The following is a 26,926-nucleotide window of genomic DNA, read 5'->3' as shown; positions in this document are numbered from 1 at the left end:
AAGGGCATTTTAGCTTTGATTGTTACTGTTATTAACTTTCACATGCCTTTAAATTATTTTAACATTATCTTAGAGCATAGTACAAATGGTATAATCTTATTACAGTAGATGAATATAAAGAATTTTTTACAAGATCGGTACTTTCTAAAATACACATTTTTAGGTCTCAAGAGCTGCCCATGTAATATTTTTAAAAATAAACAAGACCTAAAAGCCCCACAAAAATTAGTGTATTTGTTCTCTTGGTTGTAGTGGTGACTTAGAAACAAATGTTTATAGCTAAAAAGGCTTTTTGGGTTTTTTTATTTATTTAAAAAATGTTTATTTTCGAGAGAGAGCGGGGGAGAGAGGGAGAGAGAGAGGGCGCAGGCACAAGTGGGGGAGGGGCAGAGAGTGAGGGAGACCCAGACTCTGAAGCAGGCTCCAGGTCCGAGTTGGAGCTGCACACTCAGTGCAGAGCTGAGTGTGGGGCTTGAAACCACGAAACGTGAGATCATGACCTGAGCTGAAGCCTGATGATGAACGAACTGAGACACACAGGTGCCTCTAAAAAACATTTTTTAAACATGCACTTTTAAAGTCAATATCCATCCTGCAGCAATGGACTTACTCTCAGACCTTCTTGGAACTTGTTTAAAAATGAAATGCAGGGGCGCCTGGGTGGCGCAGTCGGTTAAGCGTCCGACTTCAGCCAGGTCACGATCTCGCGGTCCGTGAGTTCGAGCCCCGCGTCGGGCTCTGGGCTGATGGCTCGGAGCCTGGAGCCTGTTTCCGATTCTGTGTCTCCCTCTCTCTCTGCCCCTCCCCCGTTCATGCTCTGTCTCTCTCTGTCCCAAAAAAAAAAAAAAAAAAAAAAAAAAAAAAAAAAAAAAAAAAAAAATGAAATGCAGGTTATATTTTGAAATACACATAAACTTATAAAGCAATAAAAATAAAATCAAAGTGGACTAAATCTTACCATTTATTACCCAGGTGAGGCTAATAAAAATGAAAAGGCATTTTCTTTTAATTGATTTCTGAGACCTTTTTAAAGAGAACAGGTGAAGTATTTTTCCTTCTTTTTGTTACCTCCTTCCTCCCTTGCTCCTCTTCTTTCTACCCTCCCCCTCATGATATTGACACTGCTGTTGTTATCACAAGCCAGCAATCCTGTGGGAAAGCAACACCAGGTCTATAATGCAACACTGCCACAGCCTTTGTAAAAAAGTCCTTACCCAAATGCATGGCAATCAAATAATGCTAACCATACAGCAATGATCATGAAAACAAACGAATATTCAGTGTTTCTTAGATGCGACCAGAAGTTCGAGGGTTTTGCCTACCCTGCTATCTTAGGAGTCTAGGGTTCAGCGGTTACTTAATGTTAAAAGTCTAGCTTGACTCCCACCTCCTTGGACAATGCAATTATTCTGACTCCTTTTGGGCCAACGTTTTTTATCTTTCCCAAAGTCAATCTTATTCAATGCAAATGGCTGTCAATTGCCACCTCCACAGTGACCGCCACCTCAGCTCACTGTGCAGATGGTTAAATTTAGGAGGCTGTGTTCTCCTGTGTGGGACAGGGAGGCAGAGGGTTCGTGTTTTAAAAACAGCAAGCAGACTGAGAGGGCAGTGGCTGTCCTTTACAGACGGTTCCGGAGCCAGAATGATGACATCGTGTAAAAATGAACAGGAGGGATGTTTTAGTTGTGGATTTAAACATGTTTTCATGTGTCGTGTTAAGATGTTCCCAGAGGTAAATAGGGCTAGTCAGTCCTGCGTCCCTGAAGACAGTGGCAAAGCAAAAAGCATCACATTTTATTGTCCTTTCCCTAAGGCAGAGATTCCAAAACTTTAATGTACATTAGAATCACCTGGGCAGCTTTTCAAAATTCTGGCATCCAGGCTGCACCCTGACAATCAACCAGAATCTCTGGGGTGAGGGACTCAGACATCAAGTGTCCTAAAGATCCCCCTGCCTCTCAGTGGTTCTAATGTGCAGCCATGGAGAGAAGCAGTGTCTTTAACAACCCTTTGCATAAGCAGGACTGGCTGAAGTGGTCTTTATCCAAAGGCATAAAAACTGAATAATGATTCTAGATGGCTGTACAGTCAGCTTATTGTAGCACTGGGGACGAGCACTCAGCTCATGGTGGTGATGTGGGTCTTTTCCTGCATACAATCTGCAGACCCTGTCTAATATTTTCCATACCGGGCAATGAGATCACAAACTCCAAAACACTAAATCAAAACCGGAGGCATTACGGGTCTTCAATAAAACTCCATAGCCCATACACAAGGGGTGGGGGTGGGGGGGAGAAAATCAAAACCATCACCAAGCTGCAGACATGTCACATATACATGCGTATATATATGTGAATATATATGTAGCCAGCATTAGGATATTGCAGCAATTAGACAGAAGGTATCAAGCAATTATTAATTAGCTAAAAGTGACCAACTAGACCGGCAGTAAAAAGCTACAAGTAAAAATCCTGTTTGTGCCTAAAAGAAAGCTCATCATAGAGAACACTTGATTTCTGACAAGGAAAATTATTTAAGTGGCATCACAGGGAGAAATGACATCAGGATATGCACAAGAAAAATTAAGTGAATATGAAGGAGATTCTGCTTTGAGAATATGCAATACCAGAGGCCTTCAAGACTTCTGAGATTATGCTACAGACAAACCCACAGTCATAGAACAAAGCCTTTATAGCAACGTTTCTAAACAGTGTGGGGGATTTGAGAAACAAAGTCAGTAACATCTAACCATGAATGATAATTTCAAGCTTGCAAGAAATAGGTAACCAAAAATGGGGACAGGACTCCTGCTTCTCTGTCCACCTGCCTGAGGGGAAGTTGAAAATCAACTAGTGGCAGGTTTCAGTGTTCTTTTCTCTTTTGTGTCCAACTTATTATCACAACAATCATTCTGCAAACCTCTTCCCTACCCACTTTCCAGCGCCTGAATTATGGTTACGTGTGTGTGTGCACACTCACATGCACTGAAGACTGAAGAGGACTGTTCTTTAATAAGAAATCAGACAAATCCAGGTAAACCAGGACTGGCTGGGCATTGTCTTTAATTCAAGAAAAGGGGCTTTCCTCTTGTCCTTCAGTTTCCATATGCCTGTTCACATCCAGGTTCTATGTCCATGGAGGATGAAAAACCTCCAAAGCATTCAAGGGCAGCTCACTTCAAGCTGCTTCCAATTAGGCTGGGCAGTGTGAATGTCTCAGACGTGTCAATATTTGCAACAGAGCAAGTCTGATTCACAGGGGCATCCTCCAGGCAGCAGGAAACCCTCGCCCACTGCCAGTCATCCTGTAGGCAGGCATGCCATCATCCTCTCACTGCCCCTTGAAACTGCCACTTCTATCTTTTGTACCCATGTGGCTACTCCCAGATCTCTCCTCTTCCAAGTACCCGGACCCTGTACAGGAGATATGCCCCAAGGACATTTTAAGTTTCCCAAATATTTCTACTTTAATATTGCTGTTTAGACTTTAGCACTGTCACATAAACATTTTGGAGACCTCACTGCAAAGGTGGAATTTTGACCAGTGCCTGAAGCCCTGTGCAAAATTTTATGTTGCTGGAGTGAAATGAAATAGATCTAATTCCATAGTGTAGATCATTACATATAAGGGGAAACTGAAGCTTATCTGACATACCCACTGCCAAGGAAAGGAGGGAGATTTAAGAACAATAATGGAAACCCTGGATTTGGTGCCTATTTGAATATACATGCAAGAGTGGGAAGGTCGCTGCTCCTTCAGAAGGTTCAAAGAAACCATTCGCTCCTGCAAATGGCATTGTTTTTCTACAGTTTATTTCTATCATCGAAATGTGACATTTAAAATGTTTCTATTCCAAAAGGAATGTTACAAATGTAGTAGTCATATCACTGAATCACAGGATACAAAGTATCTTAGATCTTCATTTGAGACGCTCAATTGATCCGTGTTTATTTCTTGTGGGAGTTTCTCCGCAGCTGTTTTTCAATTTTTCCCGCCAACTCTTTGAACGGAATCAGGGGACTGTTTTGTTATTCACGCGGGAAATACACATCTATTCTTGTTTAACCATTTCATTTTAGGAAAGTGACAAAAAATGCCTTTGCTTCTCTCCCCTTACAGCAGCCAGTGTAGGCAGAAATGGCTCTCCACCCCACCTCTGCCGACTTGACCTGCTTTCGATAATAAACATTTCCAGGCTAGCAAATAAAATGCGAGGCTAGGCAAAGAACTTCAAGCCCACCTTGGTCACCAGCAGGCCAACTGGAAACAAGCCGTAGGACTGGTTGAGGACGGCATTTCTCCTTCTTGTGGATCTTATTTTAATGCTAATTGGCACCGTTTTCAACACCGTCCATTTAAATCTGCCGGGTGTGTGTACTAAAGGGGAGCGGCAGGTGCAGGGCGCAACTCCCCCACCGCGCTTCCCTGTGAGTCCACTTAGTTTGGAGGATGTACCCGCCCAGCACTCTGCGGGGGCCACAGGCAAAAGGGCCAATTCAGCCTGGAGTCTTCCTCCCTCTTGCCCTCCTCCCAACTCCCGCCGCCACAGTGGACACTCGGGTTGGAATTTCATTGCTTTATCTCAAGTTCCCGTTTCCAACGAGCTAGTCAGCCTTTGGCACGTTCGCAGAGGGTTTGCAATTGCCCGATCCGGGTCAGCTCTTCTAACCCATTACTGTTTTTCAAGTGTGGTGCGTGGAATTTCCTTTGCAAATCTGGGGAGGGGGACACAATATAACCTAGTGCATAAAAGGCGTTTGAAGCCTGCACTTTTTTTTTTTGAGAAAGGAAAATTAAAAGACTCGGTTAGTTTGATTTCTATCCACACGACGCATGGTACAGTGTTCTTAAACTCATAGCAACAATTTGGGGACTGGGCTGAACCGGGACACAAGCGGGAGCAATTGCCGGCTTGGCAGGCCTAAAGTACGGCTGTCGGAAGGAAAACCCTGGCTCCTGACCCTGCTTACTCTGGTGCCTGCACTGGTCCTGCGTCGCGGGAGGAAGGGAAGGCGGTGGCTACCGGCCGTTGGTCGTTAGGCCCAGGCTTGGCTAAGGAGGCTGCCTGTTTCTTGCCCTCGGGTCCTTCTTGCAGAACCGAAACGCAAGACTGGGCGCACCGGGACCCGCGGTTGCTCCTTCGACCCAGCGGGACCCCAGTCAGGCTTTCATGAGCCTGTTTAGATTTCTCCCATAGACTCTGGAATACAAGGTTCCCGAGAACACCCTGGCCTATTGCGATTGGCAAGGTTTCGTTTGCACCCAAACGGCTCCCAGAAACAGTCCTACCAAAAATTAAAGCGACGCAGGAAACATGAAGCAGGGGCGACTGTTGGCCCAAGGATGACCCTGGACGACCCTTCTAGCCGCCGCCAGCTCCCAGTCCCCCAAGGAGGCAGGCACTCTATTCCTGCCTCATCTTTAACTCGCGATTTTGGCGGTGTCCGCCTCTCCTTTCTCTGTCTTGGGAAATCTGGGTCCCATTCCGGGACCCTCGAATCCGCCCTTCGCCGCGCAGGGCGTGCAGCCCTCCTAGCTGGACCCATCCAGTCACAGGTCCCGGAGTGCTCCCTTACCTTGGCGGCTCCCTCGCCCCTGGGAAGCTCTCTTCACTCGGTTGCCCGCTGCGCCATGGGCGCTCAAAACAGCTAAGCCAAACCTAGCCCAGCGTACATATGAAACTATTTTTTTTTTTTTTTTTTTTTTTTTTACCTCTGCGGGCTCAGCGCCGACCATGTCGCCGTCCCTTTGGTCATGCAGGGGACCAAGCTGCGTCCCAGACAGGTGGAAGAGACGTTTCCTTTTCTTCGCAATCCCACCTTTGGATCAATCACCTCGCCCCCAGGCCAGTCCAGCCCACCGCGGGAACACGCTGAGTAGGGTCGGAGGCCGACAGGGGGCGACAAACTGTAAGCTTTTTGGGGGGCCAGCTCTGAGGAGGCTACAGCAAGCGCTGTGTGGTCTGGGCAGCAAGCAGCTGGCTGCTGGAGGGGTAGGGTGGGAGGGTGGATGTGGGATATGAAGTGCGGGGCTACGGGTTCTGACACCATAAAGAACTCTCGGGTCCAACCCCCGCCCCGACGGCCTTGGCCCAGGGGAATGAGAAGAAGATGCTGTCTGGGCTGCACGTCTTTGCCAGCGTCCAGCGCTCCACTGGCAGAGGTGGGAAGATGTTCCCCTGACAGGGTAGTTGCGAACCAGCTCTCCCCATGGCACCTCCGGTTTTATTTGCTCTTCTCTGAGCGTGCATGCTGACTCCTCTGCTACAGGAGAAAGAAACGGCTTTAGCTGTTTCACCTAGCCTTGGGGGATGCGCTGGGTTATGGGTGCTGTGGTTCCCAGGTCTAGGGACCAATCTTTTTGGTCTCCAGCCCCCGACCTGAAATTAAGGCAATGAAAGTCTGCATCGGGGACTAAGAGGTTCCAAACCACCTGGAGAGAACTGAGCGGGGGCGGGGGCGGGGGCCGGCGCATGCCACCTCCTGCGGCCCGGCCTCAGAACGCTCTACATCCAGTGTGTGGTCAGTTCTCCGCTTCGTGCCTGCAGCCGAGCTCCTGGCTCTGTTGTGCCCACCTTAATCCAAACCGCCCCCTTTCCCCCGTCGGTAACCCGATCCTGCACGGTCGTGAACAGGCTTAGTCCAAATAGTTTCACCCCACCCCCCTCTCACCAGAGCTCTGACTGTCCTATTCCTGGTCCCCGTGGCCTCCCCGAGGATCCCAGAGACCAAGACTGCACTATTTTCTCGGTGCAGCGGGAGGGAAGAGTCCTCACCTCTTCCGAACCCGGGTTTTCTTTTTCCAAAGATAGTTTTTGCCTGGGCCCCGCGCCCTCTGTCCAGACAGCCCAGGGTATAGGGCTCAGACCCTCCTAATTAATTGACATATTTCGACAGGTTGGTTAGGAGCCGTTGGTTGCTCTTTGGCCCTGTAGCGAAGGGTGAGAGGATCGCCTCGGCTCCCCAGGCTGAGCTGGTCGGGTGTGCCTCCGGCAGCGTCGTAGCGGGTAGGGGGTGGGGTGGGGCAGTGCGCAGCTCTCTGTAGGCTCCCAAGCACTAGGATCTTAGGGGACGGAGCACAGGGGAATCTTTCCGGTCCCCCGAGGAGAGCTGGGAGTCCTGAGCACTGAGCACTCCCTCCTACGTCCCCCTTCCTGCTTCGGCCAGGTCAGCCAATGAATGCCCTTGGCACTTACTGAACCCAAGCTCCGGACTCCCAGGTCCCGGTCTCCTCTTGTTAGTTCAGTGCAAAATCGGGAGCGTTCTCCCTCCACCTGCCATCTCTTGGACCCCACTGCATGACTCCTTCTGGGACTGCCATCGTTGTCGACACAGAGTGGGAAGTCCAGAACAGGGCGTTGACCCAGATACAAATGGAGAAGAGTTGACGGGGAAATGCTAAGGCCAAAGAGTTCGGGGCTGTGTAAACACAAGAACAAATAAAGGCGAAGGGACTATTCAGTGATTGAACGAGGACCCCCGGAAGCCGCGGATGCTGTGTGGAAGACGAGGCTAGGCCGCCTGGGCGGGGAAGAATGTGGGGTTCCCGGCCTGGAAGAAAGGAACTGCCCTTTAGGCCTACAGAGGAAGCTAGGACATGCGACCTCCCACAAGTCGCCAGGACAAGCCTGGCATCCGAGGATGAAGGATCCCTGTTCTTGGGATCCAAGCAGGTGGGAATTACTTTCCGACCTGCGGCCTGTGCCATGTATCAGAAATGAGTTCGGGTGGGTGGGCCTGTCCGCAGAAAGAATCTAGAATGTGCCCTTTTCACATCACTGAAATCTCGCCACTATCCCAATGGAGTGGATGGCAATTAAATATTGTAAAGATTTCCTATGGTCAGGTTTGGGGTGTCGTCTGGAAATGGGACACGGAGGAGTCTGCTCAAGCACAAATCGCCTTAGGCTCTAGCCTCCCCCTCCTTCCCCGGCAAGCACTGAGCACCACGCTGAGCACTCACCAGGACGCACCCATGCCTGGAACTTGGGCACTGGCACCACTCTTTCCGGGCCCCTTCCCCGGGGAAAGAGGCGGTAGAGGCAGCCATACACCAACGACCTTCGTAGGATCAACTCATCCTCTGATATCCTAGCTGCAATGTTGGTGGAAGTGACAATAAAACTAAACCCAAAACTAGTTCTACGACTAATGCTAGCACTAATAAATAGTCACCAATTTGAAATGACTACTCCCACAATTCTCAAAACTGGAGGCGTAAGGGGCTTCGAGGGGAGTCAAGACCCTGGAAGGTCCCAGGCCCGGCTGGGGTTAGGACTTGTGTGTATGTGGTGTGTGTGTGTGTGTGTGTGTGTGTGTGTGTGTAGGGGGGATGGGTCCCGGAAGAGGGCCGAGGGGAGAGGAGGACAGGAGGAGGGGGGTAGAGTTTCAGGCCCGGGAGGGGGGCGCTGGGGTGCAGTGACGGGAACCAATGAGCTGCCAACTCGCGCGTCTCCGGCGTGACTGCCGAGATTGACGTGGAGGACACGTCAAATTGATCCCCGCACTCTGCAGCCTCCCGATCAGACGAATTTCTCCTAATCGGATGAAGTTCACTCTAGGCCTGGGGTCGCGGGCGTGGAGAGTGTCCTGGGAGCGCCCGGGGGAGGGCGGCTGCGCGCTCCGCGGCGGCGCACGGCGCATTTCCAGCCCGCGGCCCGTCCGCCGCGGCTCACGACTCGCGCGCGCCCTCCCTCTATGCCTCTCCCGCGGCGGCGGCGCCCGAGCTTTCCCGGACTGCGCCGGGCCCAGCCCCGGCCGCCTCGGCGCCAGACAGCTGGCTGGCCCGCGCGCTATGGGTAAGGGGCGGGAGGCAGGCAGGGCGCGGGCGGGCAGACGAGGCGGGTTGCGTCCCGGCGCCTCCCTTCCCTCTCTCCTGCACTCCCTGGGAGAGCAGGTCCCGGGTCCCGGGTCCCGGGTCCCGGGTCCCGGAGAAGTCGCGTTCTTCGCACGCCCCCAACCCTCGGGGGTTGGGGGTGGGGGAGTTCGGCGTGTCGCAGGAGGGGATGTTCCAATTAGATGCGTGAAAAGTCGAGAAAGGGCTTACAGGGCTGAAGCGCTCGGCGTCCCCCTCCGCGGTCCCTACGCGGGTGCCCATTCCCGGCGCCCGGACACAGTCCGTTTGCTCGCAGATTCTGAAGATCCACCCGCCGGTCACTTTCAGAGGCGCGCCTGGTGCGGCCCCTCGTCTGGTGTGGCCACCCTTCTTGGCTAACCCGCCGGTGTTTTCTCTCCCTCCCGTTTACTGTCGTCCGGCGCGTCCGCAGAGCAGACGTACGGCGAGGTGAACCAGCTGGGCGGTGTGTTCGTCAACGGCCGCCCCCTGCCCAACGCCATCCGCTTGCGCATCGTGGAGCTGGCGCAGCTGGGCATCCGACCCTGTGACATCAGCCGGCAGCTTCGCGTATCCCACGGCTGCGTGAGCAAGATCCTGGCGCGCTACAACGAGACAGGGTCCATCCTGCCCGGGGCCATCGGGGGCAGCAAACCTCGTGTCACTACCCCCAACGTGGTCAAGCACATCCGGGACTACAAGCAGGGCGACCCTGGCATCTTTGCCTGGGAGATCCGCGACCGGCTGCTGGCCGACGGCGTTTGCGACAAATACAACGTGCCCTCTGTGAGCTCCATCAGCCGAATCCTGCGCAATAAGATTGGTAGCCTGGGTCAGCCGGGGCCTTACGAGGCGAGCAAGCAGCCGCCGCCGCAGCCGGCCCTGCCCTACAACCACATCTACCAATACCCCTACCCCAGCCCTGTGTCGCCCACGGGTGCCAAGATGGGCAGCCACCACGGGGTCCCGGGCACAGCAAGCCACGTCAGCATTCCCCGTTCGTGGCCCTCGGCGCACTCGGTCAGCAATATCCTGGGCATCCGAACATTTATGGAGCAAACAGGTCAGTCTCAGCGACCCTCTGTTGCGTTCTTGGAAGGGGCAGAATTGGGAGATTGGGGGGTGGGGTGGGCGGGCGGGCATGCAGGTGAAGGGTCACACTTGCCATCCTCCTCAGACCGGTTATGGCTCAAGGGAGGGTTCAGGGCTGGCCAGGGAGACTGAGGGTCTTGCGCCTTCTGTGGGAGTCCTCGGACATCTTGAACTTTTTATGACAAATATGGAAAGTATTTCTCAAATGGAAGAGCAATCGCCGACCACAAATTCAGAGGCCTGAAATTGCGCTTTTTCATTCTTGCAAAAAGTATGCAAACTCCTATCACCAGATCTAAGCTAAACAAACCGCAGAGTCAATTCTGCGACCCTTTCTTATATCCCGATATTTTGGGTTCCCTTACCATACCCTAGAGGGTTCTGTTCTTCTCAGGCCCAAAGGCTCTTTTGAGTAAAGGCCAAAGGGGGTTGTCTAGCCGGTCTTGTCAAGTGGCTTAGATCTCCAGCAGGCCCAGAGGCCCTGTAGCTCCTGGAGCTGGGGTCTCCTTTATAAGAGCCCCAGGGCTGCAGCCACGGGGGTCAGGGGAGAGCCACAAGGATTTGCTCGTTGCCTGCAATTATAACACAGCAAAGTGTTGCTCCTCATTCTCAACAGGAGTGGGAGGGAGCGGAAGGAGGGAGGGAGGTTTGGGGCAGTCATGGTTGGGGCTCAGGAAGAACTTGTGAGTCTCTTCACACTGTCCTCTTCTCCCAACAGCGGACCAGGGAATGGCGTGCTCTTAGGTGAGCAGACTCAGCAGGGGGGTAAAAAGCAAATCTCACCTCATCCCAAGGGAGAGGAGGGAGGGACAGCTGGAAGGAAACTGAATGCTTAGCCCCAGATGCCTTGGGGTGCCCTCCGAGGCCCAGCACAGCTTTGTTTCTCCCGATTCAAACCCAGCCTGGGCCACCTGCTAAGGCCAAAGCTCCCTTGGTGGGATCAGTGGGCGTTTGGCTGGGAGGTGACCTCATCAGGCTTGTGCTCAGATCTGGAGTCTTCTCTTGGCTCCCCATGCACACGAAGTGCTGGAGGAGCAGACATGCGTCTGAGAAGCATGTGGTGGCTGTGTTGTTGCCTCTTTTGGGAGATCCGGTAGGTCTCCGGAGGCAGTTCTGCGTCGCCTTCCAGACGCCTGTTCAGACTGAAGAATCCATATAATAGTCACGAGCCTGCTGTGGGTGTGAACTTGGACCATTCCGGGTGCCATCTGTGGACAGCGGAAAGGCGCCTCGGCCGAGTGCGCCCAGCCCCTGCCTTACAGGCCGAATATCCGCCAGAGACTTCCCATTTCGTGGCAAGCGGGTCGAAGTCTGGGAGGAGCGCGGAGCAGGCCGTTCTTCCCTATGCCCTGCTAGGAGTGAAAGCGAAACCAGGTGCCCAGCCGCCCCTCTGCCTCGGATCGCTTTCTGAGCTTTTGAGTGTCTCAGGTGTTCCGGAGGACCCTCGGCCAAGTGCTTGTAGGCTTGTGTGGAAACGTCCCGGCCCGAGGGCCGCGCGTGTGCCCAGCACAGATTGGGATGCCCCTTCTAATCCGTCCTGTGTCCCCGCAGGGGCCCTGGCTGGGAGCGAAGGTGCCGCCTACTCCCCCAAGATGGAAGACTGGGCCGGCGTGAACCGCACGGCCTTCCCGGCCACCCCTGGAGTGAATGGTCTCGAGAAACCTGCCTTGGACGCAGACATTAAATACACTCAGGTAGCCAGGCGGCGCGCGCCGGGGAAGGAGTTGTCTTTAACTGGGGAGCGGGAGGGTCGGAGGGTGGGGGCAGAGAGAAAGGGAAGAGAACTCTTTCCCAGGCCGGCGAACGTGTTGGTGTGTCTGGCTACCCCACCGGCGAGAGTCTGCGCCACAGATTTCTCTCATTTTCTCAATCGCGCTAGTTTGGGGAGGCTGCCTGTCCAGGGGATTGCCTTGCTTTTTGCCAAGATACATTTATTTTAAAAAGCTGGAACCCGGAACACAGATGGTAGAGGACTCCCTTTTAAATCTTGGGTGGTACCATGACCCCTTAACCACTATTATTTATAACAATTTACATGGACATCACTTTGCCAGAGTCCTTACTGGGAAAATTAGCGGCCAGGCTTACCGTGGGGATCCGAGGGGATAGCTGGGGGAAATGAGGATCCCCCAGCTCAGTAATTGCGCCTGCGGGAGAATACGCGGGGACTGCCTGCTGCTGATGGTCTGTCCCTCTCGATCTTCACAGTCGGCCTCTGGCCTCTCTGCGGTAGGCGGTTTCCTCCCGGCCTGCGCCTACCCTGCCTCCAACCAGCACGGCGTGTACAGCGCACCGGCCGGCGGCTACCTCGCCCCCGGGCCGCCTTGGTCGCCCGCGCAGGGCCCCCCGCTGGCGCCCCCCGGGGCCGGCGTCACTGTGCACGGCGGGGAGCTGGCCGCAGCGATGACCTTCAAGCATCCCAGCCGGGAAGGTGAGGGGTGCTGGCAGGGAAGGGGTCGGATGAATGCCCCTAGGGTTAGGAAGGGTGTTGGAGTGTGGGCTGGGTCGTGGTGAGAGGAACGGAAAGAGAGGCAGAGAGAGAGAAGAGAGAGGAGACCTGGAGTGGGTCCCAGGCATAAATCTTTACTAAACTTGTAGCTTCTTGGAGCAGATTGATTTTTAACGGGTGTGTATGGTGTATATGCTCTGTCCCTGGAAAGGCAGATAGAGTTTGAAAGAGGCCTCAGGACTGTCTTTCCTGAATTGTAGGGAGAGAGAGGAAGAGGGTCAGGCTGACAAACAGGACTCCTAGGTTCCAGCCTTGTTTTGTGCCCTTGACCAAGTTATTGTTCCTTTCTGGCTCTCAATTTTTCCATCTGTTGAAAGGTCCAGAAGCACCTTCAGGTTCACCTTTCTGTGGCTTGCAGAGCTTTGTGGACGACAGCTGGATTCTTCCAGGCACCACCTATTCCTTTTCTTTTTCCTTCCTTCTTCCTTTCCTCCCTCCCTCCCTTCCTTCCTTCCTTCCTTCCTTCCTTCCTTCCTTCCTTCCTTCCTTCCTTCCTTCCCCTGTTCTCTCTTTTTCTCTTTTTCTTGGTTTCTCTGATTCATTTCCTTAAACACATGCTTTGGGAATGGAGAGAACATTTCAATCATGTATCCCCAAGTCTAGACTCTTGAATTCTGTGTGATCTGGCATCCTTGTTTCTATGGGAAATGCAGCTGGAAATTCTCCTTCCTCTTCTCCCTCCATAATAAATCCACTCCGAGAAGTCCACTTAACAGATTTGAGGTATTTAATTGATGGTCAACAGTGAGGGGCATCTTCTTACACTGCCTTCTGGGTGCTATTTTTTCCTATAACTTGGGAAAAGCTCACCTGCTCTTGAGTCTCCTTTTCCTTGTTGGTGAACGGATGGACTGAATATGCTAATTTCAAACCTTCCTGCATCTGGGTTCTCATCACCAGAATTTTGCAACTTCTACAACCCTAGAAAAGGAAGGAGTTCCCTTCCCAGCAGCGAAGGAGACTGAGCACAAACTTGGAGGGCACTGTGGGGCAGAGGGATGTTCCAGATTACGAAGGGATCTTTACCGTCTGATCTGCCTTACACCTGCCAAGGCAGAAGTCCTTCTTTGTGATGTCCAGGCAAAAAACTGTATTTCCATGTAGTTTCAGTGAGATCAACAACATGATCTGAAAGAGAGAGAAAAGATTAAGATATCAACAGTAGCAGTCAAGGGGAGGGAAAAAAAATTGCTGTTTCCACTTCTTTAAGAGCACAAACATGTTGGAGTATAAATTACAAAAACTGAGTATTAATATCCCTTTAAGCTTTATATGTAAGGGCAAATGGGGGTGGGGGGTCTCAGGATGATTGCTTTACTCAGGGTCTTGTTCTTGACCTCAAATCTTCCTGTTTTCTCAGCAGCTAGAGGTTATCTGCTAAATTAGAAATAGAAACAGAATTTTCTTCATTACACAAATCATTTAACGAGGCAGGTTCATTTGAAATAGAAAAGTATACCCACAACTTTAAATGATTTCCCCTGGGCTGATCTCAGGGAGAAGGAAGACTTCAGAAAAGGGATTCATACCTCCAGAATAATGCCTTTGGTTTGCTAACCAAACAAACTTTGTCCTGAGAAATTTCAAACTCTACATGAGAAACAAATTATGATGAGTAGGTAACAATTCACAGGTAAAACATACAGTTCAGAATTCTAAACTAATTCTAGCTGACTGAGGGGGGATTCGTTGGTGGCTGATTTTCTTTAGAAGATACTTTTCTTTCAGAAATGCAGAGCCGTTGAATGACACTGGCATTCACGGCCCTTTTTTTTACCAGCATATTTGCTTCCTATTATTAAATATCCCACCCATTTTCAAAATCCACAGCAATAATTAGCTACCTTAGTTACTAATACCTTAATTTCCTGACCCCCATAGTTCTTTAGAGATCTAAGTAAAGAATCATTGAATAAATCAGGCTCATCATCGAAAACGATTTCTCAAGCTGGCATTTCAAGTGTTAGTGTTTGAACAGGAACATAAAAATAATGAGAATTACATGCCTACTTGGGGCATGGAGTTTCACCCTTTTTCTCACTGGCAGAAAAGTTGACTTCAAAGAACTTCACTTTCCCTCCCCCCTCCCCAACTGGTCTTTGAAAAATTACAAAGTAATAAGAATCACTGCCTTTAATTTCTCTAATCATTACTTAAATTATCTTCAAAGACACTTATCCCATAAGACAAGTTACTATCATTAATTACTGTTCAGTTTTGAAGAATAGTAGGAATTTTTTTCAGTAACAATTTCTGTATGGAAAGCAACTGAATATCATGAATGCTCAGTAAAAAGCAAATACTTTTGGTCATCTAGTGCATACACGCACAACACACACAATACTGTACCTACTTATCTACACATACATATGTTTCAATGCATTCTCCAGATCAGGTGCAAATGGACATTAACTGTTACCAAATCAAATGTCAAATTATGCATTGCAACATATTAATTTTATCTTGGTAAAGGGTAGTGAAGCTGGGCTCCCTCTTATGTAAGTGAGAAAATATGATTTATGTTTTCCATCTGTGAAAGGAAAGTTTAATTCTTGGGGCCTGAGAGAATAAGAAAGTTCCGCCTCCTCTACACTTGGAGGGGACATGATATCCTGGGAATCTCAACACCCATCCACTTTCTTGTAATAGCCAGAGCAGGACCATCTCCACACACACCTTCCCTGCCTCCAGACAAGTGACAGAGACCACCAGATGTTCCCTCAGGACAGCTAGTATTTATAATTTACAGTGTGTTTTCTCGTGGTTCTAAAATCCCTCCCATAGTGTCTTTGGAAAGACTAAGGTTTTGAATATCGAACTATAAGATACTGCTTTTCTCCAAGAAAATATGTTGTATTTGTCAAACATAACTTGAAGCTTCGTTCCAGTCATCTCTGCTTGGGATTAGCACCTGAAGGATTCATCCAGAAAGCAAACTTTGCCAGAGAGCCACACAGGGTACAGGCCTCTGTGGGAGAAACCAGCAGCGGCCAGCCCGGTTTCCTTTGACCTGGCCTGGAGACCCCTTCCCAGATCCCTCCTGTGTCCGCCCCAGCCAAGGTCCCAGTGGCCCTGCAATCGCAGTCCCAGTATTTTGAAAACGCTTGTCCCCATTCCTGCCCACTAAGATTAAATGAGCATGCAAGGCACCTAAGGCCGTTCAAGCCTCCCAGGCCTTCCCTATGCAGCCACTCACGTTGTCCTGGGCCCTGCGTGTGGGAAAGGAGGGGAGGAAAGGTCCTGTGGTAAGGGCCTGGTGTGGACAGAACTAAAAACTCAGCTGCAGGAGTCACCCCACTAGGCTGGGGTGGAATCTATCTCTGGGCTCCTGGATGCTAACTTTTTACCAGTTCATTTTCTCGCTTATGTCTAAGGCAACCGGCCCAAAGCTGAGAAACCTCCTCCTCCTCTGATGTTTTCTAAACAGGTCCTTACCTTGAAGCGATTGCACAGAGTGGAAAGCGAGGGTCTATAGACCTCGCTGGCTGAGCGGACACAACTGTGTTTAGGAAAGAGCTGACAGTCGAGGGAGAGCAGACTGATCACTGTGTCTTGAAAAGGTCTTCAGATAGCTTCAAAACCTCTGCGAAACCAGATGTGCGTGCGTGTGTGTGTGTGTGTGTGTGAGAGAGAGAGAGAGAGAGAGACCCCGTCCCTCCAACAGGGTCATCGGGCCCAGCTCCGCGCAGCCACGGCAAGCGGCACCTGGGACTGGGGTGCGGGCAGCTGCAGGGGAAAGTGTTCCCCCTCATCCCAAAGTGAGGCGCTTTGAGCTACCCTTTTAAAAAAGCACTTGCAAGGGGGGTGGGGGAAAGAAAGCTGAAAATGGGAGCCTTTAGGTATAAACAATTTGTGCCTCCAGCAGGAAGAGCTGAGCGGCCGGGGGCTGGGAAAGGAGAAACTGAGGTTGCGCAATCGTGCCGTCACTTTGCTGGTTTCCAGCGGCAGCGCTTGGGCCCCTTCCCAAAACCCGAAATAACAGAGCAACACGCAGAATGCCGTCTGATCTGGCAAATCCACTGTCACTTAATCCGGAGGCCCGTAGGCCCCGGGGCATGCTATTTCCGCAGTGGGGGATCGCAGCTGGGTCCCCAGGCCGCAGGGCAGAACGAAGACGGCCTCCCACTTAAAGCACGGCCGCCTCCTGTGTGGTAGGGATCCAAGCGGCCGCGGGCCGTCCACTAGGGGCGGCTTTGGTGACCCGCTTTCCACTAGGTTGCCCCCTGCGCACCGCGAGCGCCCCAAGTAGCTTGAGAGACAGCGGACCTGACCCGCTGGGAGCTCCCCCCACCCCGCCCCCCACGACTTGCGCGCGTGGCTGGTGTCTGGTGGCCATTGGAGAAGGGGCGCGCGGGTCTCAGCTCCGTGTCTCCTTCCCTGCGGTCTTGGAGCTGAGAACCTCTCCTCGCCCCGGGGTGCACGACTAGGCCGGGCAGCCCCGAGCCCATCGTCTCCTTTATTGAGAGCGTGCGGGGCAAACGCAAGTGCACCCGGGCCGCGGCCAGGGAGCGTTTGCAAAACGGCAAAGTCTGTGCCCTGGAGGCTCCCTTAAGGGGATCTGGAAGGGTGGGCGCGCTAGCGCGCGCGTGGGGCCCATGGAGAGTGCAGGTCCCTGCTTCCTTCTTCCAACACCCTAAAGTGTCGACCCCGGATCCTCGCGCTGTCACCCAAATTTGCGGAGGTCCCGGGCCTCCAGGTGTCTCGCTCTGCGCCGCGCCAACCAGTGACCCGATGTCCCTTTGCTTCCTCCCGCAGTGGCCGATCGGAAGCCTCCCAGCCCCGGCGGCAAGGCCCCAGACGGCCTGAGTGGCTTACACGGACTGCCCATCCCGGCCTCGACCTCCTAGGGGCAGCGCTTCCCTGAGCCCGGAGCAAGCAGCGGACCCGCGGGCGGACCGGGGCGCGCAGCTCGGCCTTGCAGTCCCGGTGATGCGCGCAGGACCCTGGACACACCGAGGAGGTGCCGGGAGCCGGCCTGCTGGGGGCCCGCCCCATTGGCCCCCAGATCTCGCCCTGCCCACCGGCCCGGCGGCTACATTTCCTTTGCCGCCCAGGAGTTTTAGGCTTTTCTGAACTTTGGCTTTAGACTGTGGCACCCTCTTTCGGATCCTTGCGCCTACGTGGCCTCCCTCCCCGGCCAGCCTCAAGTGTCCTTTCATACCTCTCCCGAGGTTGTTCGGCACCCCTCCCCCTCCCTCTTCCCTTCCCCTCTCCCCCTCGAATCAGTCCCGTCCCTTCGGTCTTTGTTTCCTCTCTCCCTTTGTTTCCCCTCTCCTTCCTACCCAGTCTTCTTTCCTTCCTCACGTTTCCCTGCCTCCCTTTTTTAAGTCCTCTTAGTTTTTTCTCCCCTCTGTTTTCCCTGCTTCCCTCTCTCCATCTGTTTCTGCACCACTGTGCCCTCTTTCCTGTGCTCCTCTCCCCCTTGTCTCCTCAGCGTCTTTTACGGTGACTCCATTTCTTTTCATTCCTGACCTACACCCCTTCGCAGGTGAGCCCCAGACTGGACTTGACAGTCCTCCTGGGCAGCTGGGACTTTTTAGTCTCCACCTCTTGGAGCTCCCCCAGCGCAAAGGGAAGGGTCCGGAACTTAGGAAATGGACAGAGAGGCCATAGCCTTTATTTTATATTTTAATATTAATGAACCCAAGCAAAACCCGGATGAACTGTCCTGTCCCCTCTCTCACCCCCAGGGTATTGTCTAATAATCTGTATTTTCTCTATGCCTACTGGCTGAACTTCTCTTTGCTTTCCCTGAGATGATGTGTCCCCAAAGGAGATTGGGGTACTAGTAGGGGGCACCGGGGACATTGGCATTTTCTCTAGTTAGAAAACTGCATGCCCTGGAGGTTCCCGTTCCCACCCCTCCGCACCTAACAGGAGGGAATCTGACACAATATAAATGCATCAGCACCCTTTCTGTTTTCAGGGGTCAGCACATTTGTTAATTTAAACCACAGACTGCTTCCGGGTACAAAGGTGCAATCTGGCTTCTGGTTTGCAAGGGGATGAGGGTCGGAAAACCCCAGAAAATGTCTCGTAGAGCTGGACGCAAGAGCTGTTAGCTGCTTCCAGGTTCAGGCGCACTGGTGGCGGGACCCTGGACACAAAACTGCAATTGTTGTAGTCCTTAAAATGTCATTGGTGACGGTGTGGCATCACCTGTAAAACGTGGCTGCCTTTGAATAAAAGAGAGCATCTGAAGGCCGCTTTGTAAGGGTGAGCAAGTCTGTGTCCAGTCTGCAGTGCTGTGTAGTCACCTGCTCTAGCCCCTCAATTTCCAGCATGAACACTATGAAGAATGAGTTATTTTACTGGTTTATTCATTAACACTCACATCCTGGGTTGGGCCGGAGGTGGAGGAGAAGGTGAAGGAGGAGATTTCTCAAGGATTTGTCCCAGGAATGTCCAGGCAGAGAGGCACTATGCAGAAATCATGCTAAAATGAAGCTAATTCTTAGAGGAATAAAATGGGTAAAAGACAGCAACAATGAGGACTTTTCCAGAACATTTCTAACATTTGAAAGTGAAAGAAAATTATCCCAGGCTACCAAACAATCTAGGGATTTCTAACTACACAGGGGTCTCTGGCTAATTGTTTTGTTTTTCTTTCCTGTGTTTGGCTTTCTCAAATGGATGGAAGAGATTTTTGAATTGAAGGTTTTGCTTGTAAGTGGAGCTGTCTGTTTGGACTAACAGAGGGAGCCAGTGGGGAGATTGTTTTCACTGCGTCTTATTGCAATCGTACCGCTGAAGGTATTAATCACAAAAGAATATCTGCTATTTTTCATGCAGAAACTTTTGTTCCCAGGTTTTCAAAGGGTCTTGCCTTTAAAAAAAATTCCATTTTATAGATAAGAATGCTGAAGACTAGCTATTTGGTTTCTTTTCTCTGGACCATACAGCGAACTGTAGCTTGGGGGCTTGGGGACAAAAACTAGGTGACACCATCTCATCAGAGGGCCAGGATTGAGGCTTGAACTTTGAGCCTTGGGTCCTTGGCCTTCTGTGCCAGCATTCCCTGCAGAGAAGCTGCTCAAAATGATAATAGGAATAAAGTATGAAAAAGAAGCATGTTTTCAAGTCACTGGACCTCTCTGCGCGTCTTCATGTCCTTAGATGTATTTTATATGTTTGCGGTTGTCATGAGTACATGCTTGCTGCCAGGAGAAGGAGGATGGGCTTACCTGGCCCAGGAAGAAGGCATCTCCGAAGAAACACTATTCTATGTACCTAGCCTGTGTCCTGAATTGCCATCATCCCCATTTCCCTGACACTTTCCATTCTGTGTTTGTGCTGATCAGAGTTAAGGGTGGGAAAAGCAACACAGGAAGGGTGGAAGACACTTATGTCATAAATACCACCTGCATTTGGCACTTTCCAAATCTGTCCCCAGTGGCTCCCCATATCCCATGGCTGGAGGTGGGCCTTTCAGAGTTTCTTTTTTTTTTTTTTTAAAATTTTTTTTTTCAACGTTTTTTTATTTATTTTTGGGACAGAGAGAGACAGAGCATGAACGGGGGAGGGGCAGAGAGAGAGGGAGACACAGAATCGGAAGCAGGCTCCAGGCTCCGAGCCATCAGCCCAGAGCCTGACGCGGGGCTCGAACTCACGGACCGCGAGATTGTGACCTGGCTGAAGTCGGACGCTTAACCGACTGCGCCACCCAGGCGCCCCGGGCCTTTCAGAGTTTCTTGGCTGTGGGGTGAGATTTCATGGTGCATGGGCAGCATGCAGTCACAGTGCCGCTGGCTTTGACATTGGATGTGGGACATACAGGGACATCCCTTCTCTCTTGACACCTTAGGCCCTGGCAAGTCCCAGTGAGCTTGGCTTAAATCCCTGCTCCACTGTAGTGTGAGTGACGGAGGCCTGTGACCTCTCAGCTTCTTGTGTTCTCATCTCTGAAATGCACCGTCCAGTGCAGTGACACCCATGGCGACCTGGCCTGGAGGAAGACTAGCATCGGTGTTGCTTAATCTCCCTGGAGATGATTTTGCTGTTAACAGAGGGGAGTCATTTTAATGGTTGATGGGGGACCCAGCATTTAAGCTTTTTTCTTTTCCCCCAGAAGATCCCATTGGAATATTGCAATTTTGGTTTCTGTGCATATGGATCTGTGGAGGTGCAGGAGACTTAGGATAAAATCATGTAGTATCATGTCAGGCAGAAGAATGTAAGAAACAATTACTCCCCAAGAATAATTTTTCTTTCCTTTAGCACCTGCCTTTTTTTTTTTTTTTTTAAAGAATAACGTCCCTTTTTAATACAGAGAAGCACTAAAAAGAAAACAAACAAAAAAGACATAATCATTCAAATAACCCTTTGTTTTTTTGAAAGAACATATGTACATTGTTAGAAAACTCTAGCAGTACAGAAGCACTGAAATGAAAAGTGTAAGTTTCTTCTTATCCTCATCTCTGTCCTTAAAGATGAACAGTGTTACAGTCTTTTTTTAAAGTTATTTTTTAGAGAGAGAAAGCACGACAGACAGAGAGAGAGAGAGAGAGGGAGAGGGAGAGAGAAAGAATCTCCAGTGGAGATTCTGACAGTGCAGAGCCCGATGTGGGGCTTGAACCCATGAACCATGAGATCACGACCTGAGCCACTGTCCGACACTTAACCCACCGAGCCACCCAGGTGCCTGTCTGTTATGAATCTTTCCAGGAAACAAAAATGCAGACAGCAGACTATCTCAGCTTCTGTATATGTGCTATTTGATAGTACAAAGATCTGGGCTCTATACATACTGATAGGGTCTGGAGATCTGATCTTTGCATACCAGCTGCTTCAGCTCCACAGTATTCACTTTATTCTCCTGAATGGATGCATATCATCAGGGTTTATTAAAAACAGAGTATTTATAAAGAGGGCCAGCTCTGTGCTTTGAATGAATAAAGGCAGGATTTTGTTGCATTCATTTTTGGAGGAAGTGTTTAGAATGGATTGTAATAACTTCTCTGGGAAAGGTGGCTGCTTTTTGGCAAGGAGGAAAGAAAGCAAACCAATAGGAAGGAGACCCAGGGACAAGAGACAGAGTTTTGTCTTTCCCGAAGACATTCTGATTTGTTTTATAGATCACTGAAGGGCATTCAAAGCTGCAAGTGGTGGGGCCCCTGGGTGGCTTGGTCGGTTAAGCGTCCGACTTCAGCTCAGGTCACGATCTCGCGTCCTGATCTCAGGTCACGATCTCAGTCCGTGAGTTTGAGCCCCGCGTCGGGCTCTGGGCTGATGGCTCACAGCCTGGAGCCTGCTTCCAATTCTGTGTCTCCCTCTCTCTCTGACCCTCCCCTATTCATGCTCTGTCTCTCTCTGTCTCAAAAATAAATAAACGTTAAAAAAACTAAAAAAAAAAAAAAGCTGCAAGTGGCTAAGAAATGCAATTTTCCTTTCCTTTGAAAGCTGTCTGTCTCTCTTGGTCAGGAAAGAAAGACTGAGGTGGGGTGGGGTAGAAATATTGGATAGGAATAAAATGTAAATATCCAATACTGGCACAGGCTTTCTTATTACCCATCCCAAATCCACTTGGAATCTCTTAGCCTCCTTATGGATGAACCTCGCTCAAGGACAACTGTTTCCCCATTTGCTTGTTTCTTGACTCCCGTTAAAGAGGATGGGATTCATTTAATTGAATGGTGGTTCCGGTTAAAGCACTCGGTAGATTTCCTGGCATCAGCTTCCCTAGCTAGAATTACACTGGCCTGGGTTTCTTTTCAAAAGAAACCCTACCTGCTCCATGTTAATGCTGGGTAATATGAATTTAGAATCTTGCCAAAATGTGCCTGAGGAATTCATTTGAAAGTCCTGTGCATCCAGACAGGCTGTGTAATGAGAAACACTTGATTTCTTCTTTTAATGGGCAGGAATTATGCACAAAATGGTATTCGGTCTTCACCTTGACCTCGCTGTCTGAACTATAGCCTCATTCACTGAAGAAATGTCCCATGGCTGAGATAGTTCTGGCCAAATGATTGAATCTCCACTTAAGAAGGAAACAAAACAAAAGAAAAAAAAATCTGTTTTTGGATTCCTCCCCCTCTCCCTCCCCCCTTCTTCTTCTTCTTCTTCTTCTCCTTCTCCTTCTTCTTCTTTCACAGAGCAAGGAGGAATCACACTGTCTCTTTTTCAAGGCATTACAATGAGAACCACACATAGTCAGAATCCAACTTGGGAATTCTATAAAGTTGGAACAATTATACTCAATTTAGGCAAGTTTCTTCTTTGGAGTTGAAACTGGTTGAAACCCCTGTTTCACTCTAAAGAGCTCTTCTCCAGGAGAAGCAGTCTGTGATCTTGGTTGGAACACACATCTGTTTCTGGGCTGGACAAATCCAAAAGAGGAATCCCAATTACAGTTTTCATGGGTGATGGAATTTCAGCTGCACTACAGTTGAACCACCTGGGCTGCCTCCACTGTCTTTTTTCTTCTTAAGGATGAAATAAGCTGATCGAGTGTTCATTCAGTTCTTAAATTACATTTCCATCTTGTAGCATTTTATTTCCTTTTTCTCTGGTGAGATATATTGACCAATGGATTATCTCCAGTTTCTTACCAGCAGCACGATTTTCACTGTTTGGAGTTCTCCTGGTTACTGACGGATGCGGTTTTAGCTTCCTAAGATTTTCTCTTACCCAAAACAACACACAACAAAACGAAAATGCCTTAACTAGACGGTTTGGATTTAACAACAAATCTCTTGGAGGAAAAAATAAGTGAGATATTTGAATGAATTGAAAGAAGTTGATTTTTTTAAAGAGTTTAATTGGAACCTAAAACTTGTGAAACAAACAAACAAACAAACAAAAGAAACAGAAAGAAAGAAAATAAAAAGAAAACACTTTGACAAAAGAGGTATAAAAAGATCAGCTTGATCAAGAAGTGAAAAGTATCATTCTGGCCACCAGGGGGAGCACATATTGTTCTGTGCAGATAAAGAGGAAAACAAAGCTAACAATCCACACAAAAAAATTCATCACTCTGGTGGACCTGTCCAGGTTGTGAACAACATCTGTTTACAAGAAGAGCACTTTTGTTGTTGATGTTATTATTGTAATTGATAACCAGATGCTTTGATTTCTGGAAGAAAGAGGACCAGCTGGGCATGTGGTGAAAAATGAATTTTTTAGGCTTATCCACATGGGAATTATCAAATAAGTTAGCTGAGAAGTAAATAACCCTTTTAAAGTAAGTTTCGCTTCTGACTTTGACCCTGGTAGATACATACACCCAATTCTCTTAATGCAGAACAAGTAAATATGAGTTTGAAAAACCACCTGATTGAAACTGACGATTTTAAGGAATACAATGAATTTTATCCGTATTTGTGCAGTTTTGATGTTTTTGATTAATTTGTATTTGAACCTCAATTTTAAGCAACATGTATATTTTTAACAATGACTTTTGAAGTTCTTAATTGTTTAAAGTCATAATTCATACTTATAGTAAGTGTCAATGTATTACAGAGAGGCAGCAAGGAAAAAGACTTTTACTTTCTCACTTTTCTGTTTATTTTAAGATAAAATCCTTAAAAAAGGAGACTCTCTTACTATGTTTTCCTCTCTTAAACCATTTTCAACTTGGACTTTTACATGTATTAAATTCCTACTACCAGCTGAGGATCACCCCATCTGCAGGAAGTAGTCTGGGCAGAGATGGGGTATGTGGTGGCTAAATGTTGGTAGAACTAGCTAGGCTCAAATCTCTGTTTTACCACTTGGCAGCTGTGTTGCTTTGGGCAAGTTTAGACAAAACTTAGCAGTCTCGGTTTCCATGTCTGTTTAATGGGACTAATATCTCCCTTTCAGGGCACTTGCAAGGATTAAATGTGATTATATGTAAAAAGTAGAGACTGGATTTTGGGTCAGATTTAGTCACTATTTGTGTTGTTATTGTTGATTTCTTCCTTTGCTTTGTGCATTCCTCATCAATATTTTATAGTGCATTCATTCATGTCACAGCCCTGCAGAACATATTTTCTGTATACCAGATTTGTGAAAGATACAGAGGCTGTCAAGACTGCTAATGCTAGCTTGGAATTTCCTGAAACTTTCAACAGCATCAAAGGGAGTGCCACTGTAAGCTACTAATCAAAGTTTGTAAGCCCTGGGACATTCACCAAAACCTTAAGAGTACTTGATGATTTTATGGCTAGACCAGTGAGGATTAATGACTGGCCCGTTGGCCATCATTACTGCATTGAAGTAGATTTTATGTGCCAAGTGCACTTAGATCAATGTCATGTGACCATGCTTCCTGTCAAGTCAGCAGACCAGAAACTGGTATACAGAGGCCTTATCCTACTCTGTTCACCTCAAGGGGGCCGGAAAGCCTGTTGCATTTCCTGCCGACTACAGCATACTGATTATTGGCAGCCATGTTGGTCTTTGACTTTTGTCTTCCTGTTCTTCACTGAGAACATGAGTTTTGTTAGGATGAAGCCACCCCCATTCCTGCCTCCTCCCTCTGGTTGGCTGCCACTGGGGGCACAAAAAGTTAGCACAGAAGCCTTCAACTCAATATCTTCAGGAAGAGTCACATTTAAAGTCTTCCCCTTGGAAGATCCATAAATGGCTTTTAGGCGTATCTGGAGAGGAAATGACCTGTCCCCCTCAGGTGTACATTTTGGAGATTAAAGTGTAGGTGGGATCTTCATATGTTGCTGAAGTTTAATTACAGGGAATCCACACATGCTCAAATGTGTGTGACAAAGTAACACTTAAGGAATAGCTCTAGAATTTACTATTTTGGTAACATTCATATGCATCCATTTAGGTTTTTTTATTTAACAATGTTTCTTTGCTCCAGAGGGTGTCCGTGGGTTTTTTCCAAATGTTTGTAGCCTTATCAGTTGTGTGTGAATGGTGCATACTGATTGAATATGGCAGTTGCATTCTGATTCTAAATTATTTGGAATTTATTCTCACAGAACGGATGTTTTCAAAAGTAAACAAAGACATTAAAACATTTATAAAAAGACTGTCACACATTGTGAAGTGCAAAGTGTAAATGAATTTTTATAAGCATATGGATTTCATTTCTCTTAGGATATGCATGAATTTAAAAATTAAAAGGAAATATGCTGGCTACAATGTGTTTTTAGTTCACATTTAGACTTTAAAAATAATCAGAGGTGCCTAATATATTCATAAAGGGGCACACTCCTTCATCCTATGATGTCATTTGAACCATGGAATAGTGATTAATATTACCCCCAAGAGTCTTTTTTGAAGGAAGCTCCAGAGTGGCACTTGCAATTTGAATTTCTGTTTTTAAGCACATTCTACAGTTTATGGCCAGACTTCTTTTTTCCTGAACAAACTTCTAAGTTGCTGTGCTCAGCACACTATCCCTGTCATTTAAATTTGGATAACACCATAGTCAAGTCAAATAGTTGAGGCTTCATAATATTTACATTGAAGCGGAAGACGCGTGAGAGAGGAAAAAAAGTACAAGGGAAGCAATGTTCAGCCCCTGTGGTCACATGGAATGGATTCTGTCAAGAATGTAAAATAACATTTGTATCTAAGTTGTGCTCAGAATCAGTAAAAGATCTACAGTCCAGTCAAGAATGTAGCCAACTTTGTTATTTTTAATTGCCATGATAACATAGCCTCAGAGGATTATTATTAAGAAATTTTGGCTGCAAGCATTTCATTCCATTTAGTTAAATGAAAACAAATTAGCATAGAAATTATTTTCTTGCAAGCTTCACTTTCAGCTGTGATGTTATCAATTGCTGCAAGAGTGGTAACCATTGGTTCAGTAAGAGATTCGTTTGAGAGTTTGATACACATGAAAATAATAAATGGTCTAGTTGACTTTCATCTGTTTTGATCAATGTAGAGCCTTTAAACTCAGGATTCTTTGGATAAAAATAAAATTTTCATACCCTCCTATGTGTAAAACATTGTTTCAAAATAAGTATTATGGCTTTAAAGAAAGTAATATAGGAGAAAAATTTCTAATCGTGAAAGAGACATTCTCTATCTCACTCTTCCCTTCCTTCCCCCTTCTCCTCCCCCGCCCTATAGATGGAAAAGTGGAATCTCTTGTTTGCCAGAAGCTTTTTTCTTTTTCCCTTTCTTTCTTTTCTTTCTTTCTTTCTTTCTTTCTTTCTTTCTTTCTTTCTTTCTTCTTCTTTCTTCTCTTTTTTTCTCTTTCTTTCGAGAGGGAGAGAACACACAAGTTGGGGAGAGGGGCAAAGGAAGACAGAGAAAGAATCTTAAGCAAGTTCTATGTTGAGCTCAGCTCAGCTCAGCATGGAGCTGACGTGGGGCTCAATCCCATGACCCTGGAATCATGACCTGGGTTGAAATCAAGAGTCAGATGTTCAACTTACTAAGCCACACAGGCACCCAATGTCCCAACCTTTTCTAGCAGAGATAGAAAGATACCACATGGGGGTGCCTGGGTGGCTCAATTGGTTAAGTGTCTGGCTCTTGGTTTCGGCTCAGATCATGATCTCACAGTTCGTGAGTTTGAGCCCTGCGTCA

At 48.6% G+C, this 26,926-nt stretch overlaps 1 protein-coding gene across 1 annotated transcript; it reads left to right on the top strand.

The window, feature by feature from the left end:
- Window positions 1-9,234: 9,234 nt before the first annotated feature.
- PAX1 (paired box 1) lies at window positions 9,235-18,637 on the top strand (the record flags this gene model as incomplete). The annotated part of the gene is made up of 4 exons (XM_058686398.1): window positions 9,235-9,898; window positions 11,479-11,621; window positions 12,136-12,358; window positions 17,192-18,637. Coding segments are annotated over 4 exons (1,122 nt in total), but the record flags the coding sequence as incomplete, so codon positions are not given.
- Window positions 18,638-26,926: the final 8,289 nt, after the last annotated feature.

This window comes from Neofelis nebulosa, chromosome 9 (genome assembly GCF_028018385.1).
Source record: "Neofelis nebulosa isolate mNeoNeb1 chromosome 9, mNeoNeb1.pri, whole genome shotgun sequence".
In the NCBI taxonomy this organism is placed as follows: Eukaryota; Metazoa; Chordata; class Mammalia; order Carnivora; family Felidae; genus Neofelis; species Neofelis nebulosa.
This window is presented reverse-complemented; position numbering and strand designations above follow the sequence as displayed.